The sequence below is a fragment of the Phragmites australis genome, chromosome 12, assembly GCF_958298935.1.
Source record: "Phragmites australis chromosome 12, lpPhrAust1.1, whole genome shotgun sequence".
Taxonomy (NCBI): domain Eukaryota; kingdom Viridiplantae; phylum Streptophyta; class Magnoliopsida; order Poales; family Poaceae; genus Phragmites; species Phragmites australis.
In genome coordinates, this window is record NC_084932.1 from 24,850,447 (window position 1) to 24,869,642 (window position 19,196).

Consider the following 19,196-nt stretch of genomic DNA (forward strand, 5'->3'; position numbering starts at 1 on the left):
CGCTCAAGCCCTTCGCTTGGCAGCAAATGTGTACGAAGTAACGCATATAGCTCTGCAGTGTCTCTGTGGGCTGTTGCTTGAGTGCGAAGAGGTCACTGGCGGTAACCCTTTCCACTCGATTTCCTTGGAAATTACTATATAGGGCATTGTGCAATTGCTCCCATGAATAAATGGATCCTGGAGGCAGTGCGGAGTACCATGACCTTGCTATACCCTTAATCGCCAACACAAAGGCCTTCGCCAATGTTGTGTCGTCTCCTCCAGCGGATTCGACTGCCGCCTCGAAACTCATGACAAACTCTCTCAGATCTTACTCTTCGTCAAACATTACCACCCTAGGCATCTTGAAGCCCAAAGGCCACGGTCGGTTCTGCAAGCCAACAGAGAGCGGTGACTCTGGATCACCCGCGCATGACCTATGCCGAAGGTCCTGTGCTGGTCGTGTTATAACTTCTGACGGAGTCATGTGGCGAGCCAGTTCTTCTGCGCGTTGCAGCATGTCAATCTCTTCTTGCATTTTCTCCGGTGTTCTTCTGGCTTCTTCTGCTCGCCGGCGATACTCCGCGGCCTTCCGACTCACTGCCAAGCAATCCAGCGTGCGTTTTTTCTGCGCAATCTGCCTCTCTAATTATTCGGCTTCTAGCCTGGCTGCTCTTTCCTCTCCTGTCTCATCTTCGTCTTCATATTCTTCGAAGTTACCAAGGTCATCCCACTTTGCAGCAACATGCCCCTTTCTTCTTTCTTCTGTCGAAGCCTCGAAGTGGGCACGGACACTAGCTTCTATCCTTTGCTCTGCTGCTGCTACGTCTTCCTGGATAGCCGCTTCATGGTGGTCTTCATTATCGCCTAGGGGAGCCACATCTACATCATCGTGTTCTTGCTGGCTGCCGTCGGCTCTACCGGTCAAAGCGTTGCCCAGATCCGACACCGTCGAAGGGAGCGTTTCGGTCGAAGCCCCAGCTGGAACCGGGTGCTCCGGCAATGCCACCGATGTACCGAGTGGCTTCGTCTTCTTTTTAGGTGGCATGGCTTCGGATTGTTCGATCCCCACGGTCGACGCCAACTGTTAGAATCTAAGTCACCAAACAACAGGGAAGGCCTTCGGTGAAGAGGAAAAGCCAAAGGCTTCGACGTGCGACACGTAACCGAGGGGTGAAATGATCTTAATTCCTTCATCACCTCAGTCACAGTGCTAGGTTATTTATAGCCCGTACTCAACCACTCCACGCAATGATTTACAGCTTTACCCCCCTAACTGCCACATTCCTGGCATATTCGGGGGCATTTGGTACCATCAAGTACATCTGCACATTTAAAATTATACCCTAAACGGCTACACGGGCTTCGACGCCCTCAGGGCACCTTCGACCAGCCTCGGCGCTGTGCCCCGAATCACCCTTCGATCTCCATCTGAAGGTCCGCCAGAGTCTTCACCTATGCTGATTCCTGGCACCGCGAGTCAACCTTCGGCCTCCAACCGAAGACCCTCCAGAGCCTTCGCCTGCACTTCCTGAAACACAACTGCAATATTCATCAGTGTTCAGCCACCGGCGAAGGGGTACGGGAGATCATCCCCCAACAAAAAGGTCCGGCGTTCACTTCACTCCATCGCCGGATCATCCGGTGTGCACTTCAATCTTTGCCTTTGGGATAAAATACTCCAGCGTGTACATTTGCCCATCGCGGACCATCCGATGCATGTAAATCCACTAGAGCTGATTTGCATCTTCTCTAGAGGAAATGCTCCGACGTGAACCTGTTCTGAAAGCTGGACCTTCCGGTGTGTATAAAATTCCAAGTGCTGAATCATTCGGTGTGTATAATTTTCTTGAACTCAAAGATAAACACGCCAACTCTATTTCTCTCTGCAAGTTTGGTTAGCCATGATCATAATAGCAATACATATACATGTTCGTGTAATCATCAAACTAACAAACCAAAATCACAACATTGTCAATCACTTATCACATATAAATCAAGACACATTTTAACTTGGTTTCTCAATTTTCATTTGTAAAACAGGTCCTAAATTTGTAGCTCGTAACGAGGCAAAGACGCTGGAGGACGAGAATGGATGACAAAAGTGGATAAATTATTCAAATTTTATGGGTTTTTATTAGATGGGAAGAGAGTGGGGGAAGATGTGATGCGATAATCAACTCGTGTTTTATATAGTAGAGATTATTCTTTTTTTTCCTTTTTAAGGTAACATTGTTATTATTGTGATATTATTATGTCACCAAATTATATTGAAATTGTATCCAATATAAATTCATTTATATTAGTTTACTGTAATTTTTCGCTTGTTCTTTTATTTTCTCCTGTCATGTTATTTTTTCACGGTCTTGGAACAAATTAAACTGATAACGGTAATGAATGAAAAAAAATGTATGAAGTCTTTTAGAAAAAAGATGCATGGGTCTTGCACATTGTCCGTTAACAATTTTTTAAAGAAAATATTGCGCTAAGTCTCATAGATTGCTTTAGATCTTTTGGATATCTTATTTATGTCTCGGCGCATAAATCCTTTAAAAATTTGTCACATTGTGTCTCACAACTTGGTGCCTTAGTTCTTTATAAATGTTGCGTAGGTCTCTCGATTCCTCTTTTTTTATTCAAAATTCTTGCTTTGGGTCTCGCAAACTGTTTTATTAGCTTTTCAGAAGAAAAAAAAAGTTGCATAGGTGCAGTGAAAAATGTTTCTTAAGGCCGTACAAGGTATAAGTCATTGAACCAGTTTCATTCCTGAAATGAAACATGCTAATCAGATATGGAGCTACGATGGATCTACCGTCCCATGGTTTCGTTGGGTTCAAACAATTTTCTCTACTTACACTGACATAACATGTATATACCGTTCCGATAAAAAAAAAAACATGTATATACCGTTCCTCGAACCAAAGAGTGAGCTAGATTCGAAACTAATATTGAAGCGAACCTCTAATTATACTGGTAGCTATCTCTTTAGATCCAACGACCACCTCGCACACGAAGATGACAATGGCGGCAATGACCACGGGCAGAGTCTCGACGCTATTAGGGTTTAGAGCCAGCCATTTAGGGTTCCAAGGGTGGGCTCCTCTCCCTCAACTATAGAAACCGATTCTATGGTGACTGACAGGGCACCGCCAGTCCACGGTAGCAGGTGTTCAGCAGGTCAGTGCGAGACCATCGTCTTGGGGGTGGTAGACTAGGTGGGCAGGAGTTGTGGTCGACAGGAGTGGAGATGTGGATGACTGGGACGGGTGAGGGTTCAGCCGCCGGTCATTGGTTAAGCGACTAATCACCATTCAGTTTCTCAAAATCAAACACATGTAACCTTTCCAATTCTGACCAATTAATGGACGAGCAAACCCATCAACATTCCTTTTCAAATTTACACCTCGACCTAAATCTGGTACTGAAAACCTGCAAACTGCGGTCAGTCAAATTTCAGATGAGAGAACAATCTCCTATGTGCTGTAGCTTCTTGATTCCACCCAAGTCATTGAGCATTCAGCTTGAGAAATGGCAACCGTGCTTCCATGGCCTCCTAAACAGATCGCTTCTCGACACCCCAGACGGTTTGAAAAGTAGTACTGAACAATCGGGATGTATTGCCAAACTTTGCTTCCACGCCATAGAATGAACGAAAATGTCTTCTAAATCAATACAAGCAATGATGTGATTCGAATATTGATTGGGGAGAATTGAGTAAAATGAACATGTATTACCTAGTATTCCCTGGTCCATAGCCCATGCAATTTTAACTTTTTAGAATATTGAACTAGGGGATCAGAGATGACAATCTCATTCAGTGCCGACTGAACTCCCATGCCAATTATACTTACTAATATGGTGTACAAAAACAAATAGGAAAACAATTAATCATTAAGCGGTAAAAACAAATGTGTTGTTTCTGCATCCTAAGCCGGTGTCCTGACGATCCATCCTAGGCACTCCTTCCTAAGAGGTGAGTCAGCGAATGTTGCTTTGATAAAATTTTGCACCTGCACATTTAACAACAGATTAATTGAAGTCAACAAACAGATTTATAATTTTGGGTATTTGTTCAACATGGCAAAGTTCGGAAAGTTGTCATGAAGCAGTTTTTGAATTAGCGATACTGGAATCAGAGAATGAGCTATATAGGAACCTGTGAGGACATAAATCTTGCCGAGGGCAAAGGCAGAAGATGTAGATTATAACTATTTTGGATCCGGAATCATATCAAAGGAACTATGAGATAAGTTCATGTCCAAAAAGAAAATTGCAAAGCCTCTGATATTGTATACGATACCAACCAAACTCTACTTGAAGGTAAAAGGAAAGGGGTGGGGGTGGAGAGGGGGTGGTGGGTGTTGGCGCTTGGCTTGCTCACCTCAGATGATGTGAAACCACAGCTAACTAGATCTCCATTTTCCCAAGCAGCTGTGATGGACTTCAATGACATATCAAGCAACTCTGGGCAACATCATAATTCTTTTTAGTGCTATTGAAGTGAATACAGAAAAACATATATAGCCCTGTTAAAGATTTTAAGAAACATAATGATAAGCAACAAAATGTACCTGCTAGCTTCCGGAACTTTTTCAAAGATGGTACAACTTCATCCAGTTGGATCCAAGTATGATGGTCCAACAACTTTTTGCTGCCATCATTGTTCTCAACCAGGGAAAGAAAGAGCGAAGAGAGGTTTTCAAGAGCCAAATGGATAAGGCCTTGCAACTGTAAACATACCACATATTAGTGAGAATCAAGGATGATCAGCTCAAACCATTAAGGGAGAACATGTATCACCTGTAATGTCTCTTCTGCTGCCATGTCATCTATCAGAAGCACATCCTTTGAGATTCTAGAAAAGACAGATCCAAGGACATGGCACATACTTTTCCTGTAAGTTGATCTCGGTAGTATCGATTCCCACATGATGCGTATCTTTTCTAAAATGAACACAACCTGAATTGAACTCATAGATCATTAGAGAATCAGAGTGAAAATTATGCTGTTTAACCTATAACTCTAGTTTGATGAAAAATCGAGACAATTAGTTGACAGATTGAAATTGATTGCCACTGAGGATTTGGCACTACATAAAGAAGGCATTTTAGTTTATTGAAGATCCAGGAAATATTCAAACAAAAAAAATTCTGTGGATGATCATCCCCTACCCCAACTTGCTTGGGACAAAGGCTGTTGTTGTTATTGTTGATGATGATGATGATTTGCGAGATGACTATTGCTGGCTAAAAAAATCCTGAAGACTGGTCAATAAATGTAGCAACAGGGAGCAAGGCTTTTCCAAGCTTCACATTATAATTTTTCAATAGCAATTCCAAATCAAGTAAAAGTAGCAAAAGAAAAACACCACTCATTTTGAGTAGCAGCGCATGAGATACATGATTTTATCAATTCATAACTAATAAATGCTGATTTCTCTGGTTTACTTTCATCACAAAAGAAACGTGGATCCATGGACATAGAAACCATGGTTTTCACTTTTTGGTTTGGTTTTCCACTGTGTAGGTGATGTTTGGTTGGGACTACAAGTGATTAGTTCGATAACCAAGCAAAAACTAAAATATGTATGAAGAAGTCTAGCCCCCCACCCACCAACTCAGAAAATCTTCAAGGTTCAAACAGCTCATGTTCTTTGGCAACGGAACACACCTGCTCAATACTAAATTTTGCTGACTCGTAATGCTGAGGTTGGTGTGTGTTCTGAAAACCATCAGCGCCATCTATAGCCTGAAATGTAATGCAACAAACTAGAAAATTTAAATAAATGTTCCAAACTAGAAGTAATTATGCATGTGGAAATGACATATTAAAAATTAGAAAGATCTATTGACCTCGCTTATGGTATCAATAGCAAGTTGTATTTGTCTTCTCAATACACCATCTGCCATCTGGGAGAAGAGTGGAGCTAAATCCACAAAAACAACATGTTTTTGTAGACCACTAGGAAAATCTGCACGGTACTGGACAAAAGCATCCAGAAAGGTCAGTGATTTTCGTTTCCATTTTTAAAACACATAAAATGTATCTTAAGAAAAATATATTTTTAAAAAGTACTATTCAATTTGATTGCCCAAAGAGGAAAAATAGATTTACAGCAATATGAGGCTGGTTCTTTTTTACTTTGAATTAAAGAAGATACATATGAAATGAAATATTAAAAATTAGAAAACTCTAATGTAGAAGCACGTGGATCTTTGGATATTCATGCGTATACTAGTTTCAGGGAAACAGTAAACACTTTATGTCGCCACGCAACACGCCAGTGGTGGCAGACACAACAAACGGCAGCAACTCGGACGAGTTAGGGTTTTGGGGGTTTCACAAGTCCCCTAACCGGTGGTGGGTGGCGGCAGTTGGGGGGGGGGGGGCAAGGGCTCCACTCCCTGCAAGTGCACCAGTGGGTGATGGTGGGGTTGGAGACAGCAAGTGAGGAGTCCAGACAGCATGGCAGCATGGTGGTGCTCTTGGCGCTGACTGCAGGAGGGGAGGTGGTTGCAGGGGAAAGGGAGATGATAGTGGGAACGAGGGATGGTAGCATGCCATTGATGAAGCAGATGGATTCTTGTGGTGGTGTTGAGGATGTGGGCTATGGGCTGAAAATGGAGGATAGGGAATCGAGTGCCCATCCCCAGATTTAGTGAGCGGAAGGGGTTCGATTGGGGGTCGGTAAAGATAGGGAACCGGATACAGAGTTTGTTGGAGCACGATTTTAGCCCATAATCCCCTAAATTTGGCTAAAGGGAGTCGAATAGAGTCTCTTGTAGATGCTCTAACGCCTCCCCTAGTATCAACCACAAAAATGTAAACTGATTTCAATTGCTATAAAAGTATAGGACAACAGTATAACACAGTTCTATATGTGCAGATTGGATCGTAACAAATCTGGATCTTTGTAGCAAGAATTCTAAAAAAATGCATTCACATAAATAAACAAATCCCAAGATTAATCCTGATAATTGATAACAGGCAGCAATAAGTTGGATATGCAAACCTGGAATGCAAGGCCAATAATTTCTTGGGACAAATGGTAGAAGTCGTTGTGAACAATAGCAGCCACTTGACTTATACTATCGAGTTGCTTCTCTAGCTTCAGAGAAAATATTTCACAAAGGTCAATTACTATGAAACAGTTGTCTGGAACAGACAACTGGAAATAGAATATGCTGTGATTCACTTTAAGTACCAATGACATGACATAAATGTGCAAGTCAAACTAAAATGATTCATGCAAATATTCACAAACCTGAACTGGCACAATAGCCTTATACAAGAGTAAGACATCCCTAGCAGCATAGCAGAACTCCTTAGCAACTCTTGTGGATGACAAACAGGCATCCTGCTCTGGTTATTCAACAAGAAAGATGGGTGTACATCAAATCCTCACCCAATAAGATCTTACAGCATGCGGACAGTGAACTGGAAGAGTGCATTTGCACGGACTGGTGGTTGGGATAATAAAAATGAATAATAAATACATGTTACATTGGCTGGTACAAGCAACTATAGGTAAAATCACATGCCATAATAAACAGAACAGTAGATTCTGTTAGGTGCTAACGGATCTGTTGAGCAAAAAAAGGAAGGAAAAGAATGTGGTGGAAGGCATACCTTGAGGGCTCCATGAACCAATTTCATTAATTGAAGTGCTGATTTAGATATAAAACATTTCTCTGGTTGGAAAAGTAAATCAACAACATAATCATCTTGGTCATTAGATTCCTGCAATAACAAGCCCCTTTAGTATGTTCCCAAACATAATCATATCCTGCTCAGTCAGTAATTTGCCCATGAAAAACCTTGTTTTTTTTTTTTTACCAAAGCAACTCACCAGAGGATTATCATAATCATATTGTACAAGAATGTCTCTTGCTTTCACCAAGATCTCACTTCTCTTCCTTACAGCGAAATGAACTTCAACGTCATCAACAAATTGGGTCAACTTGCCATCCTTTCTATCAGGCGAAATAAACATCATACTCCTAACTTTGTTCTCAAATTCAGCTGTACTTCTCACAACATCTTGGAACTCAATTAGCTTGGACGCCTCATTGGGAACAGCCTGAAAAGATAACTGAATGGTCAGTCCAATTAATTAGAAGATATGCAACAAAACTAATTTTGATATATGCAACACAAAGGTCATGTAGCCTGTAAGGATAGTAAGTTTACGTAATTAGGTCGCTCTATTACCTTTTTCAACAAATTTAATTCTTCCCATTATGGGACTAGAAAGATCAATCTGAGTCAACTGTTCAAATGGTGGTTAGTTTGATGCTATAACATGCAACTTAGAGGGATAACATATGTTATAGTGATTCTATATGCATATTTTTGTAACAGAACTGAGTGCTCACTATAGCTATTTTTTTCCTCGAACATGCAGGAGAGCTGTGTCATTTCATTTATAGGAGAAGAAAAGGTTTAACAAAAATACAAAAACCAGGTTATACAGAGACATGCGCACCACACAAAGGGATGTACAACCAACAGCTACCCGAGACTAAACCTAGGCTACCCAGACAACAGACACCGGAGCGCCTGCGCTCCAGCCACACACCACAGCACGCCTTCTGCCGCTACTGCCCACAGCACCAAGTTCAGATCCGGGATGGCGCTGTTAAACACACAATCGTTGTGATGCTTCCAGAGCTCCCAAGCGACAAGAATTACTATAGAATTGAGCCCTTTCCTCTGTTGTTTGTTGACCATTTTGAGAGCCCAACACCACCAACTGGAGAAGACTGCAGCATCCGGTTGTGGTGCTGCAACCTGCAGGCCAAACTTCTGAAACAGAGTGAACCACACCTGCCTATCAACCATACATGAGACCATCAGATGATGAATAGTTTCGTCGGCCTGATCACAAAGCGGGCAGCATGCTGGGTAAGGAAGTCCACGCTGGCCAGCCTGTCCGCTGTCCAGCATCTGTTGTGAATAGCAAGCCAGACAAAAAACTTGAAGTGCAATGGAGCCCATGATTTCCAAACACGCTTCCAAGGAGCAAACCTGATGGATCCGACGAAGAAAGCTTTGTAGGCCGACTTGCTAAAGTATACTCCCGAAGCTGAGAGTTTCCACACATGCTGATCTTGCACACCCTACTGCAGAATCAATCTCTCCAACAGGTCCCAAACTTGAAGATATTCGACCAGTGTCCTAACGGGCAGAGCTCCCTTAATATCAGCCACCCAACAGCAGTTAGTTAACGCCTGACTCACTGTCCTTTGATTGATAGACCAGCGAGGCACTAGAGCAACAAGATGAGGTGCCAATTCAGCGATTGTTTTGCCATGAAGCCAACAATCAGACCAAAACTTGGTGTTCTCGCCATCGCCAACCAATATCATAGTGGCCATGGCAAACATCACCTTCGTGTTATGGTGCACTTGCACTTGCAGCCCTGCCCAAGGCCTCGGCGGCTCTGTTTTTTTCAGCCATAACCATCGCATTCTGAGGGCCCAACCAAGGGTCAGGAGATCATGGATGCCCAACCTCCCATATTGAATTGGCCGGCACACCCTTTGCCAAGAGTCCAAACAATTACCACCATTTGTCTGATCTTGACCTTTCCAAAGAAAACCACGTCTATTGCAATCATCTGATAGATAGGGGCCGTGGACAGGATGACACGCACCAAATCAATCTACCTACCTGATTCATCAAAGATGACTTCCATCCTAGCATATAATCAGCGACCTTATCTACTAGTAGCTGCAGCTCAGCTTTTGCAGGCTTCTTGACCGACAACGGGATCCCTAAGTAAGTGCAAGGGAAGATCTTCACCTCGCATGGCAGAGTCTTGGATAACCGTCAAATCCTCATCATGACATTGAATAGGCGTGACAGAGCACATTAGAATGTTAGTCTTGAGCCCCAAGGCAATACCAAAAATCTGAAGCATATGCCTAACAAGATCCAAATCTTAAGCTATTGGGCGAAGGCATGGTTATCTTTGGAAGCATATGATGAAGATGTTGAGGATGATTTTGGCGAGAGTCCAGCAAGTAGTCCTCATGACAATGATAATGGATTGATAATGATGATTTTGGCGAGAGTCCAGCAAATAGTCCTCATATAAAGAGACACGATGCTGCAGACCTCGAGCCGAAAGCGGCTGCAGCAAACCGTCTACCGTCTTGATTAGTTCGGTTAATCAGTGAATTCAACACATCCATCACCAAAATAAATAACATGGGCGAGAGGGGATTGCCCAGACTGAGACCGCGATGGTGCACAGTCTCATCTCCTGGCTCCCCATTCATTAGCACCCGAGTAGTCACTATAGCTATTAAAAAGTATACACAGGGTATTGGCTGCAGTCAAATCAATCACAAATTGACCAATCAAAGCATGCTTTGTTCAATCAGCTCTAAACAAAGGTGTCACTAACCTTTAGGGATTAGACAAGATAGTCACGTCATTAGGGTTGATGTGGATATATAGCCATGATATGGGCCTTAACCCCCCCCCCCCCATCTCAAACCCAAGGCGGATCTGAAGCGTTGAGTTTGAGCAAATGAAGCCAATGTTGCTCTCGAGTCTGTGCTTTAGTGAAGAAATCTGCAACTTGTAGTTCGGATGGCACATACTGAAGAGCAATTGTTTTCTGATAATAATGAGAATGGGTAAAGGAGGCATCAACACCGATATGCTTTGTAAGTTCATGCTTCATAGGATTAGTGGCAATCTGTATGGCTCCAGTATTATCACAGAGAAGAGGTGTGGGATCATCACAAGAAATACCAAAATCAGCCAACAACCATCGAAGCCATACAATCTCAGAAGTGGTAGTGGCAAGTGCTCAAAGTTCTACCTCTGTACTAAACTGAGATACCACTATATGCTTCTTGGACTTCCATGCAAGAGGAGAAGAACCTAGAAGAATGCAATAACCAATGACAGAACGACGATCTGTCGGATCACTCGCCCAAGTGGAGTCCGAGTAAGCATGAAGCTGAAGCGGACTATCACGAGCATAAAACAAATACTGAGATGATGTCCCCCTTAAGCATCGCAGCACACAAAGTAAATGTCCAAAATGAACCGAAGAAGGAATACTCACAAACTGACTCAAAATATGGACGGCATGAGCAATGTTAGGTTTGGTAACAGTGAGATAAACAAGGCTGCCCACAATATGCCTATATCGAGAGGGATCCTCAAGAGGTGTACCATCAGTAGGACGAAGCTGCAAGTGAAGATCCATAGGTGTTGTAGCTGTCCGTTTATCAGTAACGCCAAAACGAGAAATAAGATCTCGTATATATTTGGACTGAGAAAGATAATAGCCCTTGACAGAATGTAAAACCTCAATCCCTAAGAAATAACTGAGAGGACCCAAGTCAAACATCGAAAATTGCTCACTAAGTTGCTTCTTCACATGAGAAATATAATCCACATCATCACTCGTAATCAACATATCATCAACATACAGAAGAAGCAAAGTATGTCCACGTGAAGAGAGATGAATAAATAAAGTCGGATCATGATCACTAGACGAAAAACCAGTAGCTCGTATCACAGAGACAAAGCGTTCAAACCATACACGAGGAGCCTGTTTAAGACCATATAAAACACGACAAAAACGACAAACATGTCCAGAAGGAACTTCAACACCTGGGGGTGGCTGCATATAAACTTCCTCATGCAAATCACCATGAAGAAAAGCATTCTTAATATCCATCTAAGAGATAGTCCAAGAACAAGTAGCAGCTACTGCAATTAGAGTACGAACAGTAATCATATGAGCAACAGGAACAAATGTCTCATCATAATCCCGTCCCTGAGTGCTGAAAACCTCTGGCAACAAGACAAGCTTTGTATCTCTCAATAGAACCGCCTGACTTGGTCTTAATTTTGAACACCCATTTACATGTAATAGGTACTGCATGTGACAGTAATGGAACAATATCCCAAGTGCCAATACGATCAAGGGTAGCAAGCTCTTCAGACATAGCAAGCTACCATTCTGAAATACTAGAAGCTTCTGATAAGCGGATGGCCCATCAATAATAGCACTTACACATGGAAATCCCAACCTGTAGGAGGCTCAATAGGAGTACGATCCCGTAGATTATATCGTGAACCAACTTGTAGCTCATCAGAAATAGCATGTGACTCATAAAAATTGTCAGATTCATCAAAAACAGGAGCATCAGTGCTGGCCGAGGAGGTAGGACTAGGTGGAAGCTCTGTGGGATCTGTGGGACGATGAGTGTATACATGTATGATGGTTGGTTTAGATGGTGGAGGTAGAGCAGAAGTGGGTGAGGAAGCTCAACAAGAATTAGTGGAACGAATGGGGGCGGTGTAGAGACATCATCACTGGATGAAATAGGAGGGAGACACGGAAACGATGTGGACTATGTGGGAGAATAGAATGGCTAAATAGAAGGGTCATAAAAGAAAGGATGGTCCTCAACAAATATCACATCACGAGAGATACGTATGCGATGAGAGGAAGGATCATAACAACGATAACCCTTATGTTTAGGACTATAACCTAGAAAAACACACTCAACCCTTTGTAGAACATAGCACGTACCTCCTCGGCACTTACTAGACAGTTTGGATAGTTCGCTCACGAGGTGCAAGCAGAACATAGCACGTACACCCAAACACTCGAATATGATCATAGCTAGGAGTACCAAAAAGTACTTCACCAGGGCACTTACCAGATAGTTTGGACGATATTTGCGATTTATGAGATAAACAGCAGTGGAAACAGCTTCACCCCAAAAATGAGAATGAACAAAAGAGGCAATCAGAAGTGTTCGTGCAGTCTATGAGATGGTGATGTTTGCGTTCAACAACACCATTCTGAGCATGAGCACCAAGAGATGAGAGCTGAGCAAGAGTGCCCTCAGAGGTCAAGAACTGGCGAAAAATATCAGATAAATACTCACCACCAAAGTCAGAACGAAAAACTTTAATGGGAGTAGAAAACCGAGTGTGAACCATGCAAATAAAAGACTGGTAAATGGAACGCAACTGGGAACAATGTTTCATGAAATAAATCCAAGTATATCGAGAATGATCATCAATAAAAATAGCATAATACTTATGACCACCCTTTGTAGCAAAAGGTGCAGGACCCCAAACATCTGAATGAATAAGATCAAAAGGTCTAGCAGAATGAGAAGCACTAGAGGTATATGAAAGTTGTATCTATTTTCCAAGCTTGCAACCATTACAATGAAAGCTAGACTCAATAGAAAAGAATCGAACCAATCCTTTCCTTATCCAACTTTGAGATCCACCAAACAGTGTGGAAAAGAAACACGAAATCCAAGAGAAACCGAATTCTGAGAAAAAACAAACCGATAGCATTGACATTTCTTTGTTCCATATTCATGCCTATTTATGGTGGTGAGTGCTTCCACCTCTACTCACCTTCCTGTTGAGCCTAAGAGTCCAGTCATTGCTTGTCTCTAAAGTAGTTGTTCTTTCCATTCTAGATATAGGGAAAAAGTTAGCCTCTTTTCAAGAGACGGCCACTCCGCGTTTTGATCAGCCACTTTGTGTGGGTCGTTGGACCTTTAGGCTTCGGGTTAGGTCATCAGGATCCTGCTATCATAGGCAGGTTCTGAAAAGGGCCTCGGCCTTCCTATGAAATAAAGAGGGTGACGATTCTTTAGTATATTTTATCAATACTAAAAAAACTCGTAATCGTAAGTAGTAAAGAGAAAGATTGATGGATGAAGCGAGGAGTATGTATCTATGATGGGACACGATCTTCACAGGTATCACTTTTCACGATACCTAAACCTAAAAGGTGGAATAGCGATTTTCGAACCATTTCCTATAAGAGAATGGTTTCCATTACTTTGAGAAATGGATTCTATATCAAACTATAGCTATTGCATTAAAGAAGAAAAGAAACTAATAGAAGTCGAAGACGCGGAATGGTAGTGAATAGAGAAAAAGATTCTTCTGATTTTCTTGTTCCTGAAAATGTATGACCTAAACAACCTTTATTTATTAATGTAGACAAGCGAGACCCACATAGATGACTAAGACGATGATGCCATTTTGCGAAGGAAGTGGATGACACATAAGCGGTAGAGGCAGCAGAAGAAGGAAGACGCAAGGTGTCCAAAACATAGAGGCTAGGAGCACCTCTACGAGGATGGATAGTCCCAATCACAGTCCAGCTTTGACGATCCTGAATAAAACAAGATGAGTTATCAAATTCAACAAAGCAGTTGTGGTCGGTAACTTGACCTACTAAAAGGAGATTCATGGATAACTGAGGTACAAAAGAAACATCGGGTACAGAAAAATGAGAATTGTAAAGTGAACCCTGATGAGTGATATGACAAGATGTATCATCAGCTGTCTGAATAGAAGCACCATCAGTGACTGGCTTGCAAGCAACCAACTGGGACTGATCAGATGTCACATGAAAAGAAGCCCATAAATCAAGAACCGAAGACAACCAAGGAGCACTGATGAATGAGGCAGCAACAACAGACACAAAGCCTCGAGAAGTGAAAGGGGTACCACGCCCATGAGCAGCACGACGTGTACGATACTCAACCAATTTCTCTGAATGGTGAGCAAAGAAATTCTCTAAACGATGATCAGTCTTCTTGCAGTGCTAACAAGGCTCTAAAGATGGACCTCTGGGTGCACTCATCCTCGAAGAAGCTACTAGCACACTATGAGGTACTGATAGAGGAGCAGCAGACATAGACTGGAGACATGCCTCTTTAGCAATTAAATCATACAGTGCATGTGGCATGGTTAGAGTAGAAGAATTGTGAAGCAACCATGTACAAATAGACTCAAATTCTGCCCTTACTCCCATGATAAAACGATATGTGTGTTGTACATCCCTCTGCTGTGCACTGAGGTACCATGGAGATCAAGGGGCCCATCAAACAATCAAAGCAGAGTAGTACTCATCAATGGACATATCGTTTTGTTCAATTACATAAGTTTGTTGCATGAGAGTATGCAGAAGAGCATCACTATCCTGAGCATAGCGCTGCTACAAGGAAGACCACATGGCCTTGGCTGTCTAAAACTTAGAGACTCATAATCATAGATTGCTTAGTACTATTGACAATGGCAGCCATCACTTTTCCATCATTAATTTGCCATGTTTTGATTTCAGCGGCATTAGTACCATCAGACTTACGTATGGGCAGATCTTCAATTAAATGAAAAGCTAGACCATAACCTCTTAATGCAGTCTCTACAGAAAAAGCCCACTTCCGATAATTCTGACTGTCAAGAGTGATATTGATAGCAATTGCATTGAGCTATGACATGATTCAAGTACTAAGGAGACTTGTGCTATAATAAAGAAGTTACCAACTCCTCTGTTCTGCAATAGACGAGCAACAGCAGCGAAGTAGATGGCAGTACCACGTGCGGATGACCACCAACAGTGGCGCCCAAGCAAACACAAGCAACATGATCTCCTAGTCCTTCCACACAAAGGCAGTAGCAAAAGGGCAACCGTCGGGTGGTGAAGAAGGTCGAGCTGCAGGACTCAGCAATGGGCCTGAGCAGCAAGACTGCTGGAACAGACGACGACAGGCCGCAAGACAGGGGCAGCAGCAAAGAGCTGCAACCACAACAGGCAGCCCTCCGCGATTGGCTGACGACGAGGTGCAGAAGAGTCGCAAGGGGCAGCCGTGGTCTTGACGACAGGCGGGACGAAGTAGATCGATCCCCACATGGAATTGACTGCGATTGCCGATCAAATCAGCCACGACGGGTGGCAATGGTCAACGTGAAGAAGGGTCGTGACGGTGAAGATGATCTACAGCGACGGCGCAACGGTGAAGACGAACTGTAGCTTCACATGACGCACAACACGGAGTCCGCGACAGGCGACAGGGAGAAGTCCGTGACAGCAGACGTCTTGACGACGACGGACGTTGACGAAAAAATTTAAAAATGGATCGGGGTGGATGAGGACTAACCCTAACCCTAAACCATGCTTTGTTACCATGTTACTAACCTTTGGGGATTAGAGAAGATCTTCACACCATTAGGGTTGATGTGGATATATAGTCATGATATGGGCCTAGATAATATATGGGCCTTAACAGAAGGAACTAGGAACTTAAATTTGCAGGCAAGTCCCATATGTATGAGCAAAAGTAGATGTTTGATGAAGGTTATGCAAGTTAAGATACAAGAGGTTTTGCCTCACATTATAGACAATAAACAATGGTAATCACAATTCACAATGACAGCACAGTAGTTGATTAGAGACGAGCATGTTGCTAAAGGCTGCTCACGAGAAAAAACACAGGAAATCAAGCAGTTCTTGATAACCACGTCAGAATCATACCTTGCAGAGAAAGTGTGTGATAACCAGGTCAGAAATGCTTAACCAGGTTAACTTTGCAAAAGACTGCACCCACTTGCTATTTTCCATGCAAATAAACTTGCACACGAACTTGATGATATCAATTATTCTTGAGTACAGATTTGAACCATCTTTGTTGTCCTTCAACAATAACAGCCAGTTAAATTTGTCCAAGCCAACCATAAAAGGAACAAAACCAAGTTTACTTAGTCAGCACAAATTTATCAGGAAATTAAACTAATTGCAGTTTGTACCTCCAGATGTACAAATATATAATTCCCCCGACTCAATAATATTTTTCTAAGAACCGAAAATATTTACTTGTTTGAATTGCTTCTTAGGAAAAGGTGCCCATTCAATCTCACATTCAGCATATATTTGAGAACTGAGGTAATTGCTTGAAAACTAAGGAGGCGGCAGTACGGCACACAGCTGACAATGATATAGCTCAAAGTACACCGAATCAAGCAGATGGCCATTGCAATAACAAAAGGTTGTTACTTTGAATGAAGGTGTTTAGGAACAATTTGCTCTTACAAATCAGGAAATACTATGAAATGCTTACTTTTTGTTCCACTGAAGGGACTATGCTCAAGACTGATACAGAGCGTTCTGGACCACCTTCCTCAAGCACTTCTACAGAAATTGCAACTGATATGTTACTGATTGCTGGAACCAGGACATGTTTCATCATCAAGTCTGCAACTTTTGCCATCCCATAGTCTAGGGCATCGATCATCTGCATATTTGACAACACAAAGAAATGACAAAATGGTTCATTTGGGCAAGTCCAACAGTTATCGTGTAATGTGTGGATCAGCATTATGTCAGATGCCCACGACAGCAGCAACCACCGGCCAAACTCTAGGAGGGTGACGTCTGTTGTGGTTTGGCTTTCCCCCTAAGTTACGTTACTGATAAGGATTGTATTCATTGCTCTCCTCCCTCCCATCCTCCCTTTGAACCGCAAACATCTCCACATCCAAAGCCATGCCACCTTCACCAGGGCCAACCCCCATCGAGGCCTCACCCTCAGCCTGCCGTACACCAGAATCACGCCCTGCACTTCAATTCCAATCTAGCCCATAACATACAGATAGATGGTTAAGATATGAACACAGGAAGCTGGTGGGAGCTTCCAGGGAAGTGGATGTTTCTTTTCAAAACTGTGAGGATGTTAACTGCCAAATGTTCAGATTAGCATTTGAAATGTCAACCACTAAAGCCCACAATCCTTGACTAATATTCATCAACAATATTTTTTTCATTATTTCCACAGTTATGAAGCTTAAACTAATGCACAATTTATGTTCCGGATGTCCATCCAAAGTTCCAAACTAAAATCCATTAGTAATTTTCCATCAGATGGATACCAATACCATTCCCAAAAGTTAAGACGAAATATATATTTTGCACTTGTCTTCTAAGGCGGTAACTTTTGTGGATCACTAAATTTTGTATAATCTCTTGATAATACTTTGTTTCCAAATGGGTTAGGGTCAATTCTATTGGAGCTGTCAAGCCCTAATGGGTTTTCTCAGTAAAACTCACCTCCAATGCCTGCAGCGCCACAGGAAGCACAACACCACGCGTTCCACTGGAACCGCCACTCGGAGCAGCCCTCACCACCACCTTCCCTCCCTCTGGTGCAAACTCCACGCACTCTTCCACATTCTTCGCGAGCCCCACTTGGAGCTGTATCACAACCCAACAACAACAATTAGCACAAACACAAACCCTAACATAAGTTGAATCACTCCAAACTAGAACCTCCCTTAGCCCCCTCACCTCGTCGACTAGCTGTTCCCAGTCGCTCCGGAGGAGCCCAAACACGACCGGATCGTCTTGGCCGGATCCGGATCGCTCAGGGTCGATCAGGAGGGGCTTCAGCTCGGCGGCGGCGGCGGCGGTGTAGAGGGGATTCGCTGCGGCGCGGGCCTCGCGGAGGCGGGCGGCGAGCGAAGCGATGGAGGAGGCGGCGGCGAGGTGCTCCTGGCGCTCGGCGAGCTCGCGGCGTGCGGCGAGGAGGCGGTCGACGAGGGTCCTGAGGTCGGAGAGATCTGGCGAGGAGGAGAGCGGGGAGAGCGCGGCGGCGAGGGAGGATTCGAGGGAGGCGGAGGAGTCGGCGGCAGAGGCTGCGCGGAGGAGCGCGGAGGCGAGAGCCCCGCGGTGGGAGGCAGCGAAAGAGATTGCCGAAGCGTGGAGACGGTCGGAGCGGAGGCGGAGGCGGTCGATGAGGAGGCGGAGGTCGGGCGCGGAGAGGGGCGTCGAAGGGTCGGCGTCGGCGGTGGTAGAGAGGAGGAGCTCGCGCACGTCGTCGGCCATCGCCGCGGCGGTGTGCTGGGCCGCGCGCGGATCCCGGCGGCCTTTGCCTTCGCTGACTGCGCTGCGAGGGTGAGTTGAGCTCCCGTTGAGATCTATATTACCGAATTTACCATATCACCCTTAAGCATTTCTTCTCTCCTCTCAATTGTATAATTCTCTACTGTATAAAACACGATTTAGTTCATATATCACATATTTCTCCTTACTCTACTTTTATTTAATAAAATAGCTAAAATTTAAATAAATTACCTACTTTTACTATCCGCCCTCGTGCTCTAGCTTCCTCACCTCGTTACCGGCTACGGATATAGGATTCGTTAACTAATGAAAATAAATAAATAAATTAGGAGAGAAATTAGTGGATCTTTCTCTTTTTTTTTAAGATCCCATCTAAAATCAAACTACAATATCACTCCGAACATATTTATTTGGCGGCGCTCATATGACGCATCCACATCTCCAAACCTTGAGTTTGTACTTGATGTTGCCGCATCCAATATTTTGTGTTTTTATTGTAATGTATGGGCATTTAGCTAATTTTGTT

The 19,196-nt window shown here is 43.3% G+C and overlaps 1 protein-coding gene across 1 annotated transcript; it reads right to left on the minus strand.

Moving 5' to 3' along the window:
• Positions 1-3,679: 3,679 nt before the first annotated feature.
• LOC133886209 (centromere/kinetochore protein zw10 homolog) lies at positions 3,680-18,750 on the minus strand. The gene is made up of 14 exons (XM_062325939.1): positions 18,116-18,750; positions 17,879-18,022; positions 16,893-17,066; positions 16,310-16,468; positions 7,829-8,059; positions 7,609-7,719; positions 7,244-7,336; positions 6,992-7,087; positions 5,832-5,960; positions 5,650-5,727; positions 4,780-4,938; positions 4,551-4,707; positions 4,361-4,443; positions 3,680-3,989 (listed from the first exon to the last, which is right to left on the minus strand). The coding sequence occupies exons 1-14, from the start codon at positions 18,650-18,652 to the stop codon at positions 3,906-3,908; spliced, it is 2,235 nt and encodes a 744-aa protein (XP_062181923.1). The 5' UTR covers positions 18,653-18,750; the 3' UTR covers positions 3,680-3,905.
• Positions 18,751-19,196: the final 446 nt, after the last annotated feature.